The following is a 19,100-nucleotide window of genomic DNA, read 5'->3' as shown; positions in this document are numbered from 1 at the left end:
TCCCATCTCAGAGATTTGGGTTCGGTCCACATGGGAAGAGGCCCCAAAATCTTTTTTAACGAGTCTCCCACCCTGGAGGTTCTGAGGAAGAGTGGGCCACTCTTGGACATACAACGTTTAGAGAGCCTGTCATTCTAGATTCTGTGATTCTAAATGTTATCCTAAAAAGGTCTTTGCTTATGATTCTAGTATTCTGGAACTCTGTTATTCTGTTTCCATGTGCCTAAGGAGAGGATTCTAAGATGTAAAAACTGTCTTTCTGAGCATGAGCTTCACATGGGGGAGGGGAAAGGGGACCAAATGTGACGAGGATGGAGGGACATTCTGGAAGGGGGACCTCCTGAGGACACGGGGCAAACTCTGATGCTCCACTTATTGTGTCTGAGCAAGTCCAGGGCTAGGACTCAGATGAGGAGGCTTGGTGGGATGCAGTGTCTGGCTCTGGGTTGACATGAGCATCTAGGGTCATCAGAAGAATTCCTGATGGAAAGGGTGGTCCAACCACATCCTGGAGAGTCAGAAGGGCTTACATTGGAGGAGGGGAGGCAGAAGCCCCAGCAGAGAGCTCGAAAAAGAACCAGGCAAGGGAGGAAGGATTTATCACCAAAATATCCTCCCTGTGCTGGATGGTAGGGGAACTACAGACTGGTGTGGCAGACATGAAAATGCAAGGTTTCAGGAAAGCTCAAGATGAGAGGGAGCTAACTGTGTGGGGATATCCCAGGGTACACCACGTGGGCTGCAAGAGGACTGCTTTGACATGCTAATGAGTGCCTGGATCTGGGAGGGTGGGGATGGGATGAAGGGTAGCAGAGGACCTCTGAGGAGCTGGTAGGAGGATGCTGAGCTGGGGAGGGGCTCTGAGTTGGGGACAGGGCTCTGGGAAAGAGAGGGGCTCCTCAAGGGATTCCCACACATACACTCTGTGCCACACCAATGAGTCAGGGTTCAGATGGGGAGCCTGGAACCCTCTTTCTGGGAAACAAAAGTGGGTAACGGAGAATCCAAAGATTTATACAGCTTCCCAGGTGGAGCAGAAGCTAGTAGGTTGGGCTGCCAAGGGCCACCGTGGTGGGGGGAAAAATAGAAAAGGAGGAATCAGTCACACTCAGTGACACATTTATGCCTGCACAGTGGTGATGACACACTCCTGGTTGCACATATACATCCTTCTGTCCCACAATGACAGTGACATGTGTGCCAGTCCGCTGTGACACACTTACACCTGCACCCTTGCCACCTATGATGGCCCCGTTTCATACTGATGGTAACACCCTATCCCCTGTGTCATCTCTTATTGACAGTGACACTTAGACATACACCATTACACAGAAATGGTGACATGTCCCAAGCCTTTGCAGCTGCCACAGTCAATGGCACCCTCTGGGCTTGTACCCTGCACAACCTGCCCAGCTGCAGGTGGTAACTTCACCTTATACCCAACCCATCGCACAATGCCATTAACATATTCCACTGTAACAACAGCCCACTTGCCTTTACACCTGGTGATGCACTCACAGCAAAGACCCTCCCCAACAGGAGGGAGACACCACCACACGCTGTGTATCACACGGTGACAAACCTACACCTCCCTGGCTAGCATCTGTGTCCCTCCACGTGGATGCCGCCCACTGCCCCCGGCATGGCCCCACACTGGCGGCCACACACATATATGCACCACTGCACACCAATGGGTTTACCTTCACACTGCCATTCCATGTTGAAGGAGACAGACCAGGCCCTTGGCCTCACATCCTGACCGTGGCACCCTAGCCATTATCAGTGACAAGAAGGGAGGCGCTCATCAGATGGGCCTGGAGCCCTTCCCTGTGCACCACCCCCACAGTTCTGTTTCTGCCTCTGGCACAGGGGCAACCCCCTCAAACCAAGACCAACTCTGCCCCTCCAGGCTCAAGTTAGAATGGCAGGTTGTGGAGTCAGCATCTGGAGCATTCAGATGTCTCCCTGCACCCACCAGCTCAACTCCCAGCTGAGGCCAGCCCGGGCAGCAGGCTCTTCTTCACATCCCGCATTGCATCCAGAGTGCCCGCTGGACTGAGGCAACTGCAGTGAAGAAATGGGCTGACCTTTGGACAAACGCCATTCTCACTGATCACCGCATTTATGGGCTCTGACAGTTGTCATTCTTCACACACTGTTCCTCAATTCGCACACAAAGTACTGACATTAGCTCTCTTGATTGCTTTCCTAGTGAACATTCAAGGCATGTACGTATAATTTTAAAAATCTGTTCAAATCTGGCCCCCTGCCCCAGACCACAGGGCTTATAAATAGAAGTGGAGATTCAGCATGAGCCAGGGTAAGACACCTTTAGCAGAGCCACATCCATATTTTACCAGGTGACTCTTAGAAGCTGTCTACAGAGCAGGCTCGGCAAGGACCTGAGGTTGGCTGGGGGAGGGGGGACTCACAGCAGGCTGGATTAGAGATGCAGGAGATGAAGGAGATGCTGACAACCCACATGACATGAGGACCCCAATCTGGGTGTGAATTCAAGACAGGTTTGGGGTTTTTTTGGTGTTTTTTTTTTTTTTTTGGTGAGAAACTGGAGAACAGGGAAGATGATAAATGTCAACGTAAAAGAAAAAAATCTGCAGAGCAAAAGTTACATTTCCATAGGCTGTGGGATGTGTCAGAAGAGAAACAGCCCAGGGGGATGAAAGGACCCTGGAGCTCAGTGTCAGGCAGGCCTGGGCTGGAATTCTGGCTATGCCAAATACTCACTGTATCTCCCAGGGGATAGACTTCCCCGTCTTGGAAGTAGAGATTTGTGGGAACTAAAGGAGAGAATGTAATTTATGCAAAGCACCAAACTAAGCACCTGAGACATAATGGGGGCCTGATGGTTGCTATGATTAGTAGGATTATAATCATTAGAAAATGGCTAAAATATTTAGTGACTTTTCTACATGGACAGTATTTAGGAACCATGTCTAGGCTGGCAAGAGTGAAGAGGGAGCAAGTACTCAGCTCTCCACCATCTTTCTTCAATGGAAAGCATCAGTGGCTACAGTGCCCTGATTTACCCCTAATCATTCAACAGGATGAAGCCAACGAGGCTTGACTGAGCTGTCCTTTTATTCACCAGTAAGATTTTCCGCAGCTAGACATGATTCATGTCAGCTCATACGATTTTTTATAGACTCACAGAAGCTTGAGTTCAAAGGGGGCATTAGCTGTCACCTGCCACCCAACTGTCATTTTCCAGGGAATGGGGAACTCACTACCTAATATGAGGCAGTCTATGCTTTGGCTGGACAGCTCCAACTGACAGAAGATTCTTTCTCATAGAGCTTCTGTCTGCCTCCCTTTACCTTTCCGCCTTTGCCCTAATTCTGTCTTCCGGACTGGTAAAAACAATAGTACTCCTCTTTCCCTGCAGTGGTCATTCATTCATACAACAAGCATTTCCTTAGCACCAATTCTGCCAGGCACCATGCTAAGTATTGGAATTACAAACTGAGCAAGCCTTGCCCTTTAGCATCTTCTCCTCCAGGTGAAACATCTTCAAATCCTTCAACTCTCCCTCATTTGATCTGATTTCCAGAGCCCCACCACCAAACCACCCTTTCTCTTCTAAACATACACAAGTTTATTAAGTCCATCTTAAAGTATGGTGTCCAGAACTGAGCTCAGTATTTTTCTGAAGGAGAGTTGGATTTTTAGCCCAGCTTGGTTGATGTCCATGTTAAAGGTAAAGCCCATTGTGGAAAAACCCCAACTGTAACTAGAGAGCTGCCAGGTCCCATTCACTGAGCTTCTGTTCTAGAAGAACAGGGAGAAAGGAGGGAGAAGGAGAGAGAGGAGGAGGACTGTGAGTCTTGAAACGGCATGATGTCAGATCTCCCTGCCCAGAACTCCCCTCGGGCATTAGTGGCAAGTCTAAGTCACTCTAATCAAACAGCCTCCCTTCTGCCCCTCCTCCATTAGTGTCTGCCTCAGGAAAGGAAAGAAAAATTAAAAATAAGCGTGCTAATGGACCAACACAGTGTTAAACAGAACTCAGCCATAAATGAAGGGCCTTCCCTATACCAAGCCCCATAGCCTGTAAGGGGAGAACAGAGATGAGCCACAGAAGAGGACTCTACAGGCGAGGAGGGTGGTTCTACGAATGGCCTCTGACCTGTGGAGGTCCCTTGCTTTGAGGTTTCTGCTGTGAATTTGTGCAAAGGAATAGTCCCCTCCTTTTGGAACAAAATCATACCTCCTTCCTCTCCCAAATCCTGTACCTCTGCAGCTCTTGCTGCTCCCTCCTTGGAAGGAAGCCATCCCCTTACAGAGGCAGAAGTCATCTCCACTCTGACATAACCCTGATTGATGCATAAACTCCTGCAAATCTTTCAAAGGCCTGATGCAAGGCCCCTCCTCTCCTAAGCCGTTTTCTTACACATTGGTCTGGATTAAAGGAAGCATTTTAGAGCCAAAAGATGGCAGGCAGAATGGAGAGGCTCATTAGGAGCAGTAATAAAATGAGAAATGAGTGTGGGAGGAGGCGGAAAGTCCTGGGGGATGGGGGCAGATGTTGCCCTGCCTCTTGGAGGTCCCTTTTCTTCCCTGGGCATACAAGAGAAAGAAATAGGCTTCTAGAGTAAAGTTTGTGAAAGGATTCCTTATTCTTCACAGTATATCAGATCTACAAGGCATTGGCAAGTGAATTTTACACTGAATTTTGCAGCAGTTTTCTTCCTCAGGGTCCACACGAAGGATTCCTCACCCCCTGGTGGGGCCTTACCCACATGATCCATCAGTGTTTCTTGAGTAATCCTGTGCCAGGACATGATGCTGAGGGGCTGTAAAGATGATCTGATGGTGGCCTGTCCTATAGGAGCCCACAGGCAAGAGACAAGCAAATAGAGGAACCAGAGCCTCTGAAACGGGTGTGTCTAGGGGTGGCAGAAATCCCGAGAAGAGTGTGACCAATTCTTCCTCGAGGAAGCAGGAGGGCTTTCCTGAACAGGTGATCTTTGAGTTTTGCTTTAAAGAGCCCTCCAACCTCCACTCAGTGCATTGAGGCACCAAGCTTGTTGTCTTAAGAGCTCTGACCAGGACAGGTGGCTGCAGGGAGGGGGGAATTGGCGGGGGGGGGGGTGTGGAGGCGGGGGGGGGTGTCTTGTGGGGAGGGGACAGCAAAAGGTGGAGGAGGAAGGGGACTGGAGAGAGAAAAGAGAGGGGATTAGGAGGAAGAATGGGAAAGGGAGAGGAAGGGGGAGGAGGAAGAGAGAGGAGAGAGGGAGGAGATGGGGGGAGAGGAAAAGGAAAGGCAGAGGCAGAGGGAGAGAGAGAGGGAGGGAGAGAGAGAGAGAGAGAGAGAGAGAGAGAGAGAGAGAGAGATTTGAATTTCCCATCTGGAAGGGGAGCGGTAGCACGTCAGGGCCTGGCTGAGGGGCGTGATTGGAGGGCGCCTCCGGCAGCCGCCCGCGGCAGCAGCCACGGCCCCAGCTAGCCTGGTGGAGTTGCACGAGGCGGCGGCGGGAGCTGGAATAGCAGAAGGAACCGCCTCGCTGAGTACGCCCGGAGCCCTGCAGTGGCTCAGACGGTTTCGTAGACCGCCAGGTCGGTGCTGACCACGGGCCGGGAGGGCGGAGTCGGGCTGTGGACAACAGGGTCCCGGCTCTCGCTGTGAGGCTGCAGGGCAGCCTGGGAGGCTGGGGAGTACGGCTTTCGAGGGGACAGCTCCCCAAGACTGGCCGGGAGCCGGAAAGGGCGGCTGCGCGGCAGCAGCTGGGACCTTCCTGGGCGCGCTTGCCGTGGTGCTGAAAGGACAGCTCCCCGCGAGGGTGAAAGCGAGCGGGCGGAGGGAAGGCAGTGAAGCAGAAGCAAACTGGCAACGGGGAGTGGGATCCCCCGACCCGGAGACCTCCGGGCAGAAGCCCGAAACAGCCCGGCTCCCGGGGAGCCAGGACCGCCTCGAGGGCGGCGGGAGACTCAAGTCTGAACCTAGAGAACAACTTCGAGCTCACGGGGTTGGGGATGGGGGGGACGTCGATCTAAGCTACTTCAGGCTATGGTTAACCTGGAACCCTCCAGAGCCCTCTTCGCGCGGGAGGAGGGAGCCGCCCCCGAAGGGGTTCCGGCTCCCGGAGTGAGTCAGAGGGCGCCGGGAGGGGGGAGGACCGGCCGAAGGTGGAGGGGAGGAAAGCCTAAAACGTCGATTGGAGGTGAGGGACCAAGGGGACTATTTGTCCTCGGAGGAGGAGCAGCCGAGGTTTGGCCAGCGCACGTTCTCTGCCTAGGGTCATTAGTTACCGTCCCATCTAAGGCCCTCGCGGGCCCCACTCTGCCCCCTCCCCCATCAAAGTTTGATACCTGGCTGGGTCTTGGGGTTGGAGCTTTGTGTGTTGGGGGAGGGGCGCTCTCAGTGGCCAACTGGGAGCTCCGGGGCAGAGCTGCTGGCTGTGCTGGTCTCCGAAGGGGACCGGGAGAGGGTCGCCAGGATTCTTATCCTCTACTGCGGGGGAACCGCGAAGCCCCCGCCACTTTCGCTTTTCGGAGGGAGCTGTTTCCCTACCCCCTCCCATCTTCCACTGCCCTTTCCCCTCCCCCAGTGCTTCTCCTTTCCAGGGGCGTAGAGTGGGGGTGGGGCGGGGGATAAAGGGACATCCCCTGTCTCTGCCACCGCCATTAGCCTTAGGGTCCCCTGTGAAAAGCAAATGAGTGTTGGATTGAGTTGCGGTAAATATAGCCTGGACTTGAGCCATAAGAACAGAAAAACAGCCACAAGGACAAACACTGCAGGTGCCCGAATCTGCTTGTCGGATGGCGGGGCCCAGTCCCGAAACCGCTTGGGGCTCAGAAGGCCAAGCCTGAGGAGGTACCTCCGCTGCCTTTGGGCTGGGACAGGCTGGAGGAAGTCGGGAAGGGAAAGCTGAAGATGTGTCCTAGGTCCTGGATGCTCTAAAGGCACGAAAACGTGCTGCAGTAGCACCCCTCCCTCTCCCCCTTTTTGTCTCCCCTCCCCCAGCCCAGCATCACAACCACCACCACCACCCCACAGCCACCACCACCACCACCACCACCCTTCCCGCGCAGGGATAGACCAAGGTTTCCCGCAGAACCGCTGAGGAGCGCCTCCTGGCGGTCTGTCCAAAATCCTCAACTGCATGCAACCTGCCCGACCTCAGCACTCCTACGGGCATATGGCAAAATATCTACACACACGCCTGCACACACGCTCACGCAGACTCACACGATGCCTAAGTTCAGAGTTAGACACGCAGGATCATACTCTGAATGCGTATACTCACATACTCGCTGATACACATTAAATTCAACCCAGCAAATATGTCATGAGGCTCTACCATGAACCAGGAGATGTTATGGGCTCTGGGATAACGGAAATGAACAAGATATAGGCCCTGCCCTGAAAGGAGCTGAGTGATCAGGAAGGGAAAGACACATAGCTGGACAGAGCACTTGAGCTGGAGGCAGGCAAGGTTGCCCTAGAAAGTACCATGGGTCTCAGAAGAGGAAGACACCATCACATCTCACCCAGGAAATCCGGGATATTTCATAGAGGGAGTGATGTTTAAGAGGGAGCTTTGAAAATTAATATTGCTGCTGCTACTGCTGACAGTGATGATGAGGACAGCTAATAGGTACTGAGCACCTACTACGTGCCAAACACTAGGCTGAGCACTTTATTTGTATTATCTCATTTAATGCTCACAACATGCCTTGGACATAGGTATTATTGTCTCCATTTTACAGATGAGAAAAGATTAAACTACTTGGTCAAGGTCACTTGGTAAGTAGTGAAGCTAGGATTTGAACTGGCAGAGAGGAGGTGAAGAGGATCTCAGGCTGTAAAAACAGCATGAACAAATGCCCAGTGGTTTTTGAATAGAATATGCGTTGGGGTATAGCTGAAGCAGAGCCACATGCGAGGGATGGGGAAGGAATGGCAAGGCAGGCAGGTGCTAGACTGTGCAGGACTTGAAGGTCAGCACAAGGACTGTGGTCAGTTTAACGAGGCCATGGGGAGCCATTGCAGGGTGTGTTTGATGAGCAAATCTGCCCATTAGAAAGATTAATTGGACAGCCACATGGAGGATGGATGAGAGCTGAGGGAGGGACAGACGTAGAGGTTATGCACAAATCCAGAACCTCGAGGCCCTGAACCAAGACATTAGCAGCCGTAGGAGAAGAGGGTGTGGATGCAGGATGCACCATGAAGCTACAGCCTCCGGACTTCTCTCTCAGCACCCCATCTCAGTTTTAACTCACCAGTTCCTAGTGTGGTCTTTTGTCCAATGTCTATCTTCCCAGCTAATTGAATGCTGTGAGAGCAAATGTGACTCCCTTGTTCCCTGCCACAGCCCAGCATCCAGAATAGTACCTGGCAGAGGAGATGCTCAAAGAATATTGGTAGTGTGAGTGAGTGAGTGACTGACTGAGTGAGTGACTGAGTGACTGAGTGAATAAAGAAATCACTGACTCCAGAGTTTTCAGCTGAGGCGATTGGAACAAGGCACACTAGAAGATGGTTGGGTGAGGGAAACAAGGGTGAGATTGATTGTTGGGCAGATTGAATCTGACATTATCCATGTGGCAATATCCAGCAGAGAGTTAAATGTGCAAGTTGGGGGGGGGTGTCTGTGAATAAAAAAGGGCATAAACCAATAGGGTTAGGTGATATTCCCAAGCGAGACAATGAGGGAAGGAGGGACAGCAGGAGGGGGGAAGAGGGAGAGAGATTGCTTGGGGAATATCTACATTTTAAAGGAAAGAAGTCAGCAAAGGACAGATAGAAGACTTGTCTGAGAAGGAATCTGAAGACCACAGGAGTACTCTCTCATAGAAGTCAGGAAATCCAGGAAGAGGGATGGGAAGAGAATAGGGCCATCATCAACTACAGAAGGATGGGAGAGCTGGAGAGCTGTGAAAACACTCCAGGGTCTGGCAACTGGGAGGCCTCTGGTGACTCTGATGAGGGCAATTTTGGTGGCAGTGCAGAGGCAGATCTCTGCCTCACAGAGCCGCAGGGCTGACTCAGCGGTGAAGGAGTGGAGACACCAACTGGAGACCCCTTCATCACAAAGGTAGAGGGCAGAGATGAAGGGAAAGGTGGTTCAGAGCAAGAGCTAGAGAAGGAAGGGGATAAAGAGACCTATAGAGAAGAGACTGAGGATGTGAGGAAGAGGGAGCATGAAAGGCTCAAGGAGGAGGTGTAAGGAGAGAAGATCTGCAGCACAGGCAGATAGATTAACTTCAGGAGGAAGGAGGGGGACCTCGTCTTCAGAACCTAGGAAGGAAGGTTGCAGGAGCTCATACCAGCTGGCATCAATCATTTTGATAATGATAATAGTCACCATTTACTGAGCCCCCCCCCATGTGCCAAACACATTGCATACAGTATTTCTAACCTTTCAAAGTGGTATTATAATCCTCACTGTATAAGGGAGAGAGGTTAAGTCAATTACTCACCATCACAGAGCTAAAAAGTAGCAGATTCAGGATCAGAGTCAGGTATGCCTGACCAGAGCCCACAAGCCTTCCAATGGGCCACATGAACTGGGAGAAAAGTCACCTGCTGAAGGGGATAGGGTAGGATGACACTGGGCCTTGAGAAATTGGTTAGGGAAGCCTCAACAGGATGAACAAGAAATTACTGGAGAGCTGAGATAGCCATGCTGGGAGTGCGCAGCAGGACTCTGGGGTGGACCCAAGATGCTGCTAAATAATCCCAGCAGGCTTCAACAAGGGGGGCACCTAGAGTGACAAGGATGTAAGTATCCAGAAGACTCGGCCCTCAACTGAGTAGATGTACTTTGCAGATGGGGGGGTGGGGAGGGGTAGTAATCAATGTTTGCTGAATGAATGCTTAGAAGCAGAAGAGTCCGGAGAAGGAGATGGTGTGGTGATAGAGAGATGGCATGTTGATTTTGAATGGTGCCATGGGATATCCAGAGGGAGGTGTTAAGAGGAAGGCAAGTGTATTTCTTGACTCATTTATTGCCTATTTCCCTACACACACACACACACACACACACACACACACACACTCACACCACACACACTCCAGAATATAATCTACATGAGGGCAGGATTTTGTCTGTCTTGTTCACTGTTATACCCCCAGTGCCTAACACATGGCCTGGTACATAGTAGGTGCTCAGTTGGAACTTGTTGGATAAATGAATATAGGGGTCTGAGAGCCCACAGAAGATGTCTAGGTATCACTAAAGCCCAAGAAAGGATGAGTCCCCTAGGGAAACATTAGAGAGGAAAAAGAGGCACAGGCTAAAGTCAGAGTCCTAGGGAACACACTTACTGAAGAAAGGAAAGGAACAAGAGGAGGCAGCAAAACTGGGGTGGGGAGGGGAGAGGGAGCAGTAGGAGAGGAGAGAGTATGGTAGGAGATGGGGGAGACGAAAGCACTGAGTCACAAAACCAAGACAGGAGAAGGGTTTGAGGGCACAAGGGGGTGGCCAGCAGTTCAGATGCTGCAAAACTGCTCCAACAGAACCGCTGGGAAGAGGACCCAGAAGATCATCTGGTCCAGGAAAGAGACTTGCCAGAGCAGCAAGTTAGGAATGAGGCTGGACCTAAAGTCCAGGTGCCCTGTGGACCAATTTGAGACATCTCAAATTAGAGCCCTGCATCCTCCAGCACCACCTGCCAATTCCTTGAGCTGCGTGGAAACACAGAGGAGGAACCCAATAGTTCCTGAAATCATTTGATTTTTGAATTGTTCATTTCCTGTTCTTAGAAATGTAGTCTCTTCACAATGTTTTTGAATCAAGTGAAAACATCTTAATTGACTGAGCTGAGCTGCCTTCAAACTCAGAATTCTGGGTCAGGGTGGGTTCTCTGGCATTTCCTGGAAATCCTTCTCCTTTTTTGCATGTCCTTGCAAATACATGGTCAGCAACGGCCAACATTAACTAGCAGCTGCTACACACCAGGCACTTGACCAGTACCTCCTCTTCTTTGAACATCAGTACAAGGGTAGGCTTAATACTCCTCTCACTGGCAAGGAGGACACTGCTTTCCCAGGGGACCACAGGCAGGGAGTATTGGAGCCTGGACTTCTAACCAGGTGTGTCTGATGCTAAAGCCCCTGGCGATGTTTTTCTACTCCATTATGATTTGCCCTCCTCCAAACAACCTGTCAGGTGGTATGATCACGTAGAAGTCCTCAAATAAACTCTCGGGCCCCATTTGATAGAAAGATCTCAGTCTGCTGATATGTTTTCTCATTTTGAAAGAAATGAGGAAAATCCATCATCAACAAACAGCCAGTGACCTTGAACTCAAGCTGGTTGTGATATCCAGCCTGCTTCTCTGCCACCATTTCCCTTTTTCCTCCTAGCAAATCATAAAAACCCCAAGGCTGCGTGGGCTGACGGGCCCGGTGGGGGGGCAGGGGGAGGCCTGGCCCCACGCACGTGACTACATCACACTTTGGATAGCTCATGCATGTTCCCATCCACACCCAAAAGGGGATTTGTAATGGCTTTGTCTATGAGAAAAACCAGTGAAACTGAATGGTGAAAGTAGAAAGGAAATCTAAGAGTTATATCAGGTTTCAAATTCTCAGGGATGTGGGGGGAACAAGATAGAAGGAGGTCAACAGTGGACGGAAGCTCCAAGCTCTCTACCCCTCCCCACTAACACTGGAATACTTCCACTTCTATGTATTTTGCATATTGAGATTCCCATTAAGAATTTCTTTGGAGAAAACCTTCTGAGGGCAAAAAAAAGAACAAAAATATATAATAAAAACTGAAGGTAATTGAGAGAGAAGGGGAGGACTAACATAAGCTGAGTGCTTACAAGGCCCATGCTTGATACTTTAAAGGCCCCAAGCCCCAAGAAGATTATCATGTCTCCAACCACCCCCCATGTGTAATTCAAAATAAAAATCAATATGAAGCTATAAAACAAAAAATTTATATGTTTGTTGCAATAAAAGTAACTTATTTCTCCATTTGTCTAATTTCAGAAGTCTGGATATGTTCATCCAAGCTGACTGTTCTTTTTTTAACCGGCCTCTGATTGGCTGGGGCCCTAAGTGTGCTCATCCCATCTCGGGGTTGACCCAGTGGGGCCCAGGCTGAAATTGTCCCCAGTGTCCACAGTAGCCCTGGGGAAAGAGGCACTGCCACTCTTTCATATAGTTGAGGAAACTGGGGCTCAAAGGGGTTCAGTAATGGGCCAAATGTCACATGGCAAATAAGGAATGAGGGAGGCATGAGAACCCAGGTCTGTCTGCCTGACTCCAAATTCCAGGTTCTTTCTAGCACACCTGAGTTCTTTCTAGCACGCCTGAGTTCTTTCTAGCACTCTTGGCTTCAACCAAATTAAAGCAATATGGTCAAGATGAAGGTTTTACAATCGGAATCTGGAGATATGTGACCACACATATGTGCCTGGCCTACAACAAGCCCTCGGGAAAGAACCCCTTTCCACCTCCTTTCCATGGGCACCAGGGCATTGGGTCTTGGCTTTAGCTGACGGGGCCTGGGGCCTGAACCAGGGAGAGGCTGCCATCTATCTGTGCAGAGGCCTCTCACGTCTGATCCCCGACTCCATTTTGCAGGTTGACACATCTCTCTGAGCCAGGCCTTGCCAGGAGCCCTGCATGCAAACTCAGCTGTGGGCTAGGGCACGCTAACTGGAGCTGGCATCATGGACTTCGTCATGAAGCAGGCCCTTGGAGGTGAGGCCCGAGCCCAGCACCCCTCACTCCCCAACCTGGGTCCCAACCCAGCTGGGAGGGGTCTGCAGAGCACCAGGCCCCTGTATCCCTAGCCCTGTCTCCCCCTGACCCCCCCTCCCTCCCTAACCCATCCACTATAGGGGCCACCAAGGATATGGGGAAGATGCTGGGGGGAGAGGAGGAGAAGGACCCAGATGCGCAGAAGAAGGAGGAGGAGCGACAGGAGGCTCTGCGGCAGCAGGAGGAAGAGCGTAAGGCCAAGCATGCGCGCATGGAGGCTGAGCGTGAGAAGGTCCGGCAGCAGATCCGAGACAAGGTCAGCACCTCCCAACTGCCCAGAGAGTAGAAGGCACCGAGGTCAAGCCGGTACCCCCCCAAAACCCGGCCTCGGGCTCCCCTGAATCCCTCCTCTCGCTTTACACCTAGCTCTCTCTGAGCGCCACTCTCCTCATAGGGTAAAGCGAGTGTCACAGGAACAGCGCCCTCAAAAGAGCGTTATGGGGATTAAATAAGATAATGCACATGAGAAGTGCTCCCTAAGGTTTGCTGCTATGGTCCACAATCTTGTACCCAAGACAGTGGAAACCAAATGTTTGCAATCCAGAATTTGGGAATTTTTGGAAAGTACCGTAGTGCCCTGAGCACCTGTTACGGTTACATGTCACTCTCAATGGGTCTGAAGCTGCCACCCTAGGCCAAACAGTTCAGTACATGTCTAGTCTCATCACTGCAAAAAATCAAGGCTGTAAGTAGCCTCCCATTAACTCAAATCAAGTTTTGTCATCCAAACATAGGGGAGGACTTTCAGATGTCAAATCTTGGGGGATTTCAGAAGAGCAGAGAAATTATTACAGGCAGGTAATTTTAAAAGAAACCCCATGCACGGACTCTTATGGGGCACCCATTAAGGACAGGCACAATCCCATAAGGAAGGCATCCTTATCCCTATTTTACAGATGAGAGGACTGAGGCTTGGGGAGTTTCCATTAGCGCCCCAGCTGAGCCTGCATGACCTTGAGACCTACCCGGCTCTCTCCTTGCCCCACTCGTGCTCATTTCTGCTCTCCTCCTCCCCAGTACGGGCTGAAGAAGAAGGAAGAGAAGGAGGCAGAGGAGAAGGCAGCCCTGGAGCAGCCCTGCGAAGGGAGCCTGACCCGGCCCAAGAAGGCCATCCCTGCAGGCTGCGGAGACGAGGAGGAGGAAGAGGAGGAGAGCATCCTGGACACGGTGCTCAAATACCTCCCGGGGCCACTGCAGGACATGTTCAAGAAGTAACCGGCCCTCCTGCCCTGTTCCCACTCCACTTGTTTTTTTTTTTTTTTTTTTTTTTTTTTTTTTTTGGTTCTTTTCCTTTTATTCTGTTAAGTCTCAGTTCTGAAGGGGAAAACCTCAGTTGACCTCTACCCCCCCCTTCCCTGGCCAGGGACTCCTCCCTCTCAGCACTCCCTCACACCCCCTTCATCCCAGGGCATCCAGCCCCCACCTCACTTCAAGTTGCTTGAAAAAGGGAAGGCAGCTTCCCCCTAGAAGGTGGCATTGAACCCAGGCCCCCTCCAGAAGCCTAAGTTCTATGCTAGTGTGGTAACCCCCATACATTCCTTCATGCACCCCACTGCCAGGAGGACCATTGTCCCCAGCCAGCCAAAGTAATGACACATTCCAGCCCTGCCCAGCATGCCGACCTTTGGCCTCTGACCTACAGTGGGCCTCCAGGTCAGGGCAGGGGCGTTAAGTGGCCTGGCTCTGAGGAAGGGAGTCAGGGTAAGCCTGCCCCGAGAGGCCCCCGCCATATTCTGGCCAGGCCTAGGTCTGGGCAGGAGGCTGGGGCTCTCCTTCTTCCCTCCCCCTGAGATGGCACCCAGCCCAGGAGCACTCCTCTCCCAACCCCCACCTGAAGAGGCATAGGCCCTGCCAAGCCAGTCCCTCCAAATGGATCCACTTTGGACTTTAACTCATTGTGGAGAGGCCCCAGGGTAGAGCAGCCCCTTGTTTCCCCCTCCTCCACTTGGGTCCTGGGGCCCCACTGCCAGGCTGGGCCCAGTTTGCCCAGCCAAGGGGCTGCCCACGCACCCCCAGAAAACACTTGGAGCCATTGGGCAGCGATGGCCCATGCCATGGGACCACCATTGGTACAGCCAAGCTGCCCCCATTCTATCCACCCCTCTTTCCCACCCCATCATGTCCATGTGCTTCCAGGGCCCCATGGTCCCCAGGAGGACCCTTTCTGGCCAAAGCCCCAAGGCTTTGGGGAGAAGCCAGTTCCCACTGGACAGAAGGCATCTGTCCATTCATCTCATTGGCCAAGAACAAACTCTCCTCTGGGATGTGTGAATGACATTTGCTCCCCCCGACCCCAAACTGTCAAGGCCTCCTGCTCAGTCAGTTGTGTAGAACTGGGGAGCAAATGAGAGAGGAAAGTGTGTGTGCATGCATGCATGAGTGTGTGTGGTAGGGGCTGCATGGGCAATTGTGTGTCCAAAGACTGTACCTATCAGTGTGTCGTTAGAGTGTAAGTATGTCTTGAGATTGTGTGTGTATGTTAATCACACTCCTGTGTTAGATAGAGATCGGGTATGGTAGGCAGCCTTGTGTATGTGTGCTTGTTTGAGGGGGTGTGTATGAATTGAGATTGTGTCGTATCTGTTTTCTAGCCATCTTGTACGTGTGGTAGAGTTTGCACATGCAGCTTGTGTCTGCATGTGTTTTCAAAATGGCATGTGTGTCTGGAGAGAAGGCTATGTGTTAGATGTGGTGGAAGTATGTGTGTGAGAGAGTGTCAGAGGTGCTGAGACTGTTGTGCGCATGTGCGTGGCTCTGAATAGGCAGCTGTGTGCAGGATGTGTGCTTTGGGAGGACAAACATAGGTGAGATGCCCCCCTCGGCCCCCAAACCATTGGTCCCGGGTGGCCACATCCAACAGGAGACCTTGTCCTTGGCCTAGAGTCCTCCCGCCCTTGGGGGGTTCCTGCCTGAGGTCCTCAGAAGCCCACTGTGACTGACCCTGGCAGTGCTCCAAGAAGCCATGCTGGGCCCCCACCAGGGCCTACCCCAAAAGCAGGGCCCAGGGAGGGGGCGACTTGCCTGCCCCCAAAGCTCCTGCCCCATTGACCCCAGTTTGCATTCTGCAGGTTTTCCATTTTAGTGGATTTATGCTTTTATTTCAGAGAGAGACATGTGTCTTCTCTGTCCGTTTCCAATAGTTAAAGCCATATCAGTTAGACTGCAATACTTTAAAGACGAGACAAAACAATCCATATGTTTAGGGAACCAGAAAAATCCCCTGGTCTGTCCCTTCTCTAGGGAGCAGGGCTTCAGCAGCTCCAGCTCCCTGGATTTGCCCTTCTCCCCCGCCCCCGCCCCCTCCCCTATGCCCCTGTGTCCTGCCCCCTACCCAGGGGGCCTGTGTCTGTGCCTGTGTCTGTGATGGGGAGCCACCTCGCACCCCTATTGTCTGCTTGTCTGTGTCTCTTTTCCTGGGCAGGATGGTCATTCTCTAGAGCCCTGGGGTCCTGGGATAGAGACAGGCAGGGCCCAGTCCAGGGGCCCCAGGCCTCCCCAGATCCTGTGTGTGAGCACCACCCAGATGTGGATCCCAAGTGTTCAAAAAGGTCTCTCCCTTGACAGGGGCCCACAGATCTCAAAGGTAGTGCCAGGGCACAGAGGGTGCCAGATGGGAAGGAGAGACCGAGGCTCAGGAAGCTTCAGATGAGCAGAGGAACCCAGCCAGGCAAGATATCCCGGGGCCCTCAGAGGATGTCCCTGGTGGTCTCCACAGCCCCTCTGCACCCCCAGAGCAGGCTCAGGGTTTTCCCCATTTGAGAGTACCCTCCAGGCTGGCTGGATTAGTCTGGTGCATGGCCTAGACTCCTCCAGACTCCTCAGGCCTACTCCCGAGAGCAGGACTAGAGGTCTTCCTGGAGGTGGGAGCAAGGGAGAATTTCAGCATGGGGCATACCTGCCTCCAACCACTGCCAGGTGATCACTGTCATGTCCAGGAGGACATGATGACTGTCATTCCTGATACAGACCTGACTGTGGAAAGCAGCTAACCTGTGACCCAGGGAAGATGCTGTGTACAACACACTCATGTGGAGGGAGAGGGGCAACAAAATATGTGTGTGGTGTGCTCTAGCAGGGAAGGGATGTTCACATGAGGTACCTGGGGTGGGAGGGGTGTGTGGCCCATTGGATGGGAGGGGGATGGGTGTGCCACACATAAATGGGGCAGTGTGCGTGTGATACACTTAGGAGGCTGGGACAGGGAGGGAGCAGTCCCAGAATTCAGCACACACTTCCAGCGTATCAGAGAGACACTCTCCAGCTAGGGAAATAAGAAGGAGCAATCATTTGTACATGGTGAGAACAATGAGATGCGAGGGAGTGGGCACCACCTGATGTGGGCATGCGTGGTTGCCAGGGAAGGCCACGGCCAAACTTGCATGCCTGGGAGCTTCTCTGGATCACCCATGCTGGGTGCTGGCAGTGAGCCAGGACTTGCGCACATGGAGAGCCTCAGCTCCTGGAAGGTGTCCTTACTGGCAAAACTGTGTGGGGTCTCCTCCAAAGGCAAGCAGGAAGTCAAGAGACCCTCTTAAGTAGGGGTGTGTGTGTATGTGAGAGAGAGACAGAGAGGGAGAGAGATTGGGAAGGAAGTAGCAGGGAGAGAGAGAGAACATAAGTATTTCAGCAGCCCAGGCTCCTCTCAGGTGGGACAGCTGGTGGGCAAAGAAGCTGCCCTACAGGATCTGGCTACAGCAGAATGGGCAGAACCCCAGCCATAAGAGCCCCCAGCACCTGGCTGGCAGAGCTGCTCCATCCATCCTAGGGTCCTGCAGGCCCTTGACTGGACAGGCAGCTAGGGATCAGATGGCTCAGGTGACATATGTCTCCCCGGCCTGAGGACATCTCTCCCCCCACATATCCCCTACTCCCCTCCTTGCTCCTGCTGCCCCCCTTCTTCCCTGGGGAGAGATTGGGAGGTGCTTGTGCTGGCCCTGGGGTGGGGGTCCTAGTGAGACCCAGGTGAGGACGACCATCCTGCTCTCGCGGGGGAATCCCTTTCCCACGTCTGTGCTGTGTCCTTGTTGCTCTGCTTTCTTTAAATGTGTCAGTGCCTGGGGGGAGGGGAGGGGCACCCCCTCATGCCCCCTGAACCTGACCAAAAGCCATGGCTGTCGCTCCCCCCTTTGTATGACGCAGATGCTAAGATGTACCAAACCAACCATGACAACAAAGAAAATACCTTGTACAGCAACTCTTGGTCTGTCTGTCCTCTTCTGTCTGTTGGCATCACCAGGGCAACATGGGGTACCAGCTGAGGTGAGAGGGAGCTGAGCTGCAGTGCTCAAGAGGCCCCAGAAAATCTTCCATTTTACCCTCACTGCTGGCCGGGACACTGGAAATGACCCCAGAAATCAACTGAGGCTGGAGTCAGGGCTGGCCCCAGAGATTCAGGGCCACTCCCCTCCTGCCCTTCAAAGTCAGCTCTGCAACGAACCCCTGGAGCTGGTGTCCCAGCCTGGTCGCAGTACCCCACACCCCTGGCCATCCTTCTCCGAAAGCTCCTCGGGATGCGGCATGCCAACATGGAGCCAACTCCCATGGGTGGGCCAAGGTCTGCCACTGGCCATCCCACCAACACTGAGGGAGTTCCTAATATCTGCCAAGCCATGTGTGGGACAGGATGCCACTCAGAATTGCTCCTGGACACAGACACTTCCCAGGCCTTGTTGAGTCAAGACAAAACCAGAACCCCCTTTCACCCTTGGCTGCCTCCACCATTGTCCTGCCTTAAGCTGGGCCTCATTTTTTCTCTCCTTGGCTAGGCAACTCCCATTCCTCACACACTGGTCTCCCAGCTTCCACATCTTCCCTCTCTCCATCCTCTCCCCACCACCCCACCCCACCCAGAAGACTCATCAAAACACAAACTTAACCATGTCACTCCCTTGCCCAACACCCTTCAATGGTCTGTAAGAAAGTACCTGCCTATAGGATAACATCAAAATCATCAAAATGTATGATAAGACCCTGTATGATATGACCCCAACCTGCCAGGTCAGACCCACACCCAACTCTGAGCCAAGCCCCCCCCCACCCTCACACATACCATGCTGTGATTCTTCCCCTCTGCCTGAAATGAATTGTACCCTCCCCCTCCCTGGTATACTTCTTGAACTTCTCAAGATCCAGCTAAGATGTCACCTCCTGTGTGAAGCCCACCCTGACACAGCCCCCACCCCCCTGCCCATAGCAGAGTTTGTTGCTGTGCTCACAACACAGAGCATCACAGCTGCGTGCTCAGACAGCACTGGGTTTGCTGGTGGGTTCTATCACCCAGCAGAGTGATCTTGAACAAGCCACTTAACCCCTCTGAGTGTTTGCTTGCAAGTAAAATGGGATAATAATTGTTCTGACC

General features: G+C 52.4%; 1 protein-coding gene across 2 annotated transcripts in view; it reads left to right on the top strand.

The window, feature by feature from the left end:
• The window catches only part of CPLX2 (complexin 2), an 82,788-nt gene extending 64,832 nt beyond the window's left edge, over window positions 1-17,956 (top strand). Inside the window, exons 1-4 of one of the 2 annotated variants that reach the window (XM_027607116.2) lie at window positions 5,322-5,574; window positions 12,563-12,682; window positions 12,823-12,998; window positions 13,760-17,956. In XM_027607116.2, coding sequence (XP_027462917.1) covers window positions 12,652-12,682; window positions 12,823-12,998; window positions 13,760-13,957 — 405 coding nt within the window. In that variant the 5' untranslated portion in view covers window positions 5,322-5,574; window positions 12,563-12,651 and the 3' untranslated portion in view covers window positions 13,958-17,956. Of the gene's footprint in view, window positions 1-5,321; window positions 5,575-12,562; window positions 12,683-12,822; window positions 12,999-13,759 lie in introns of those variants that run through there. The other variant, XM_027607117.2, reaches the window with a different exon arrangement.
• The last annotated feature ends 1,144 nt before the right edge of the window (window positions 17,957-19,100 follow it).

Source organism: Zalophus californianus, chromosome 5, assembly GCF_009762305.2.
Source record: "Zalophus californianus isolate mZalCal1 chromosome 5, mZalCal1.pri.v2, whole genome shotgun sequence".
Classification (NCBI taxonomy): Eukaryota; Metazoa; Chordata; class Mammalia; order Carnivora; family Otariidae; genus Zalophus; species Zalophus californianus.
This window is presented reverse-complemented; position numbering and strand designations above follow the sequence as displayed.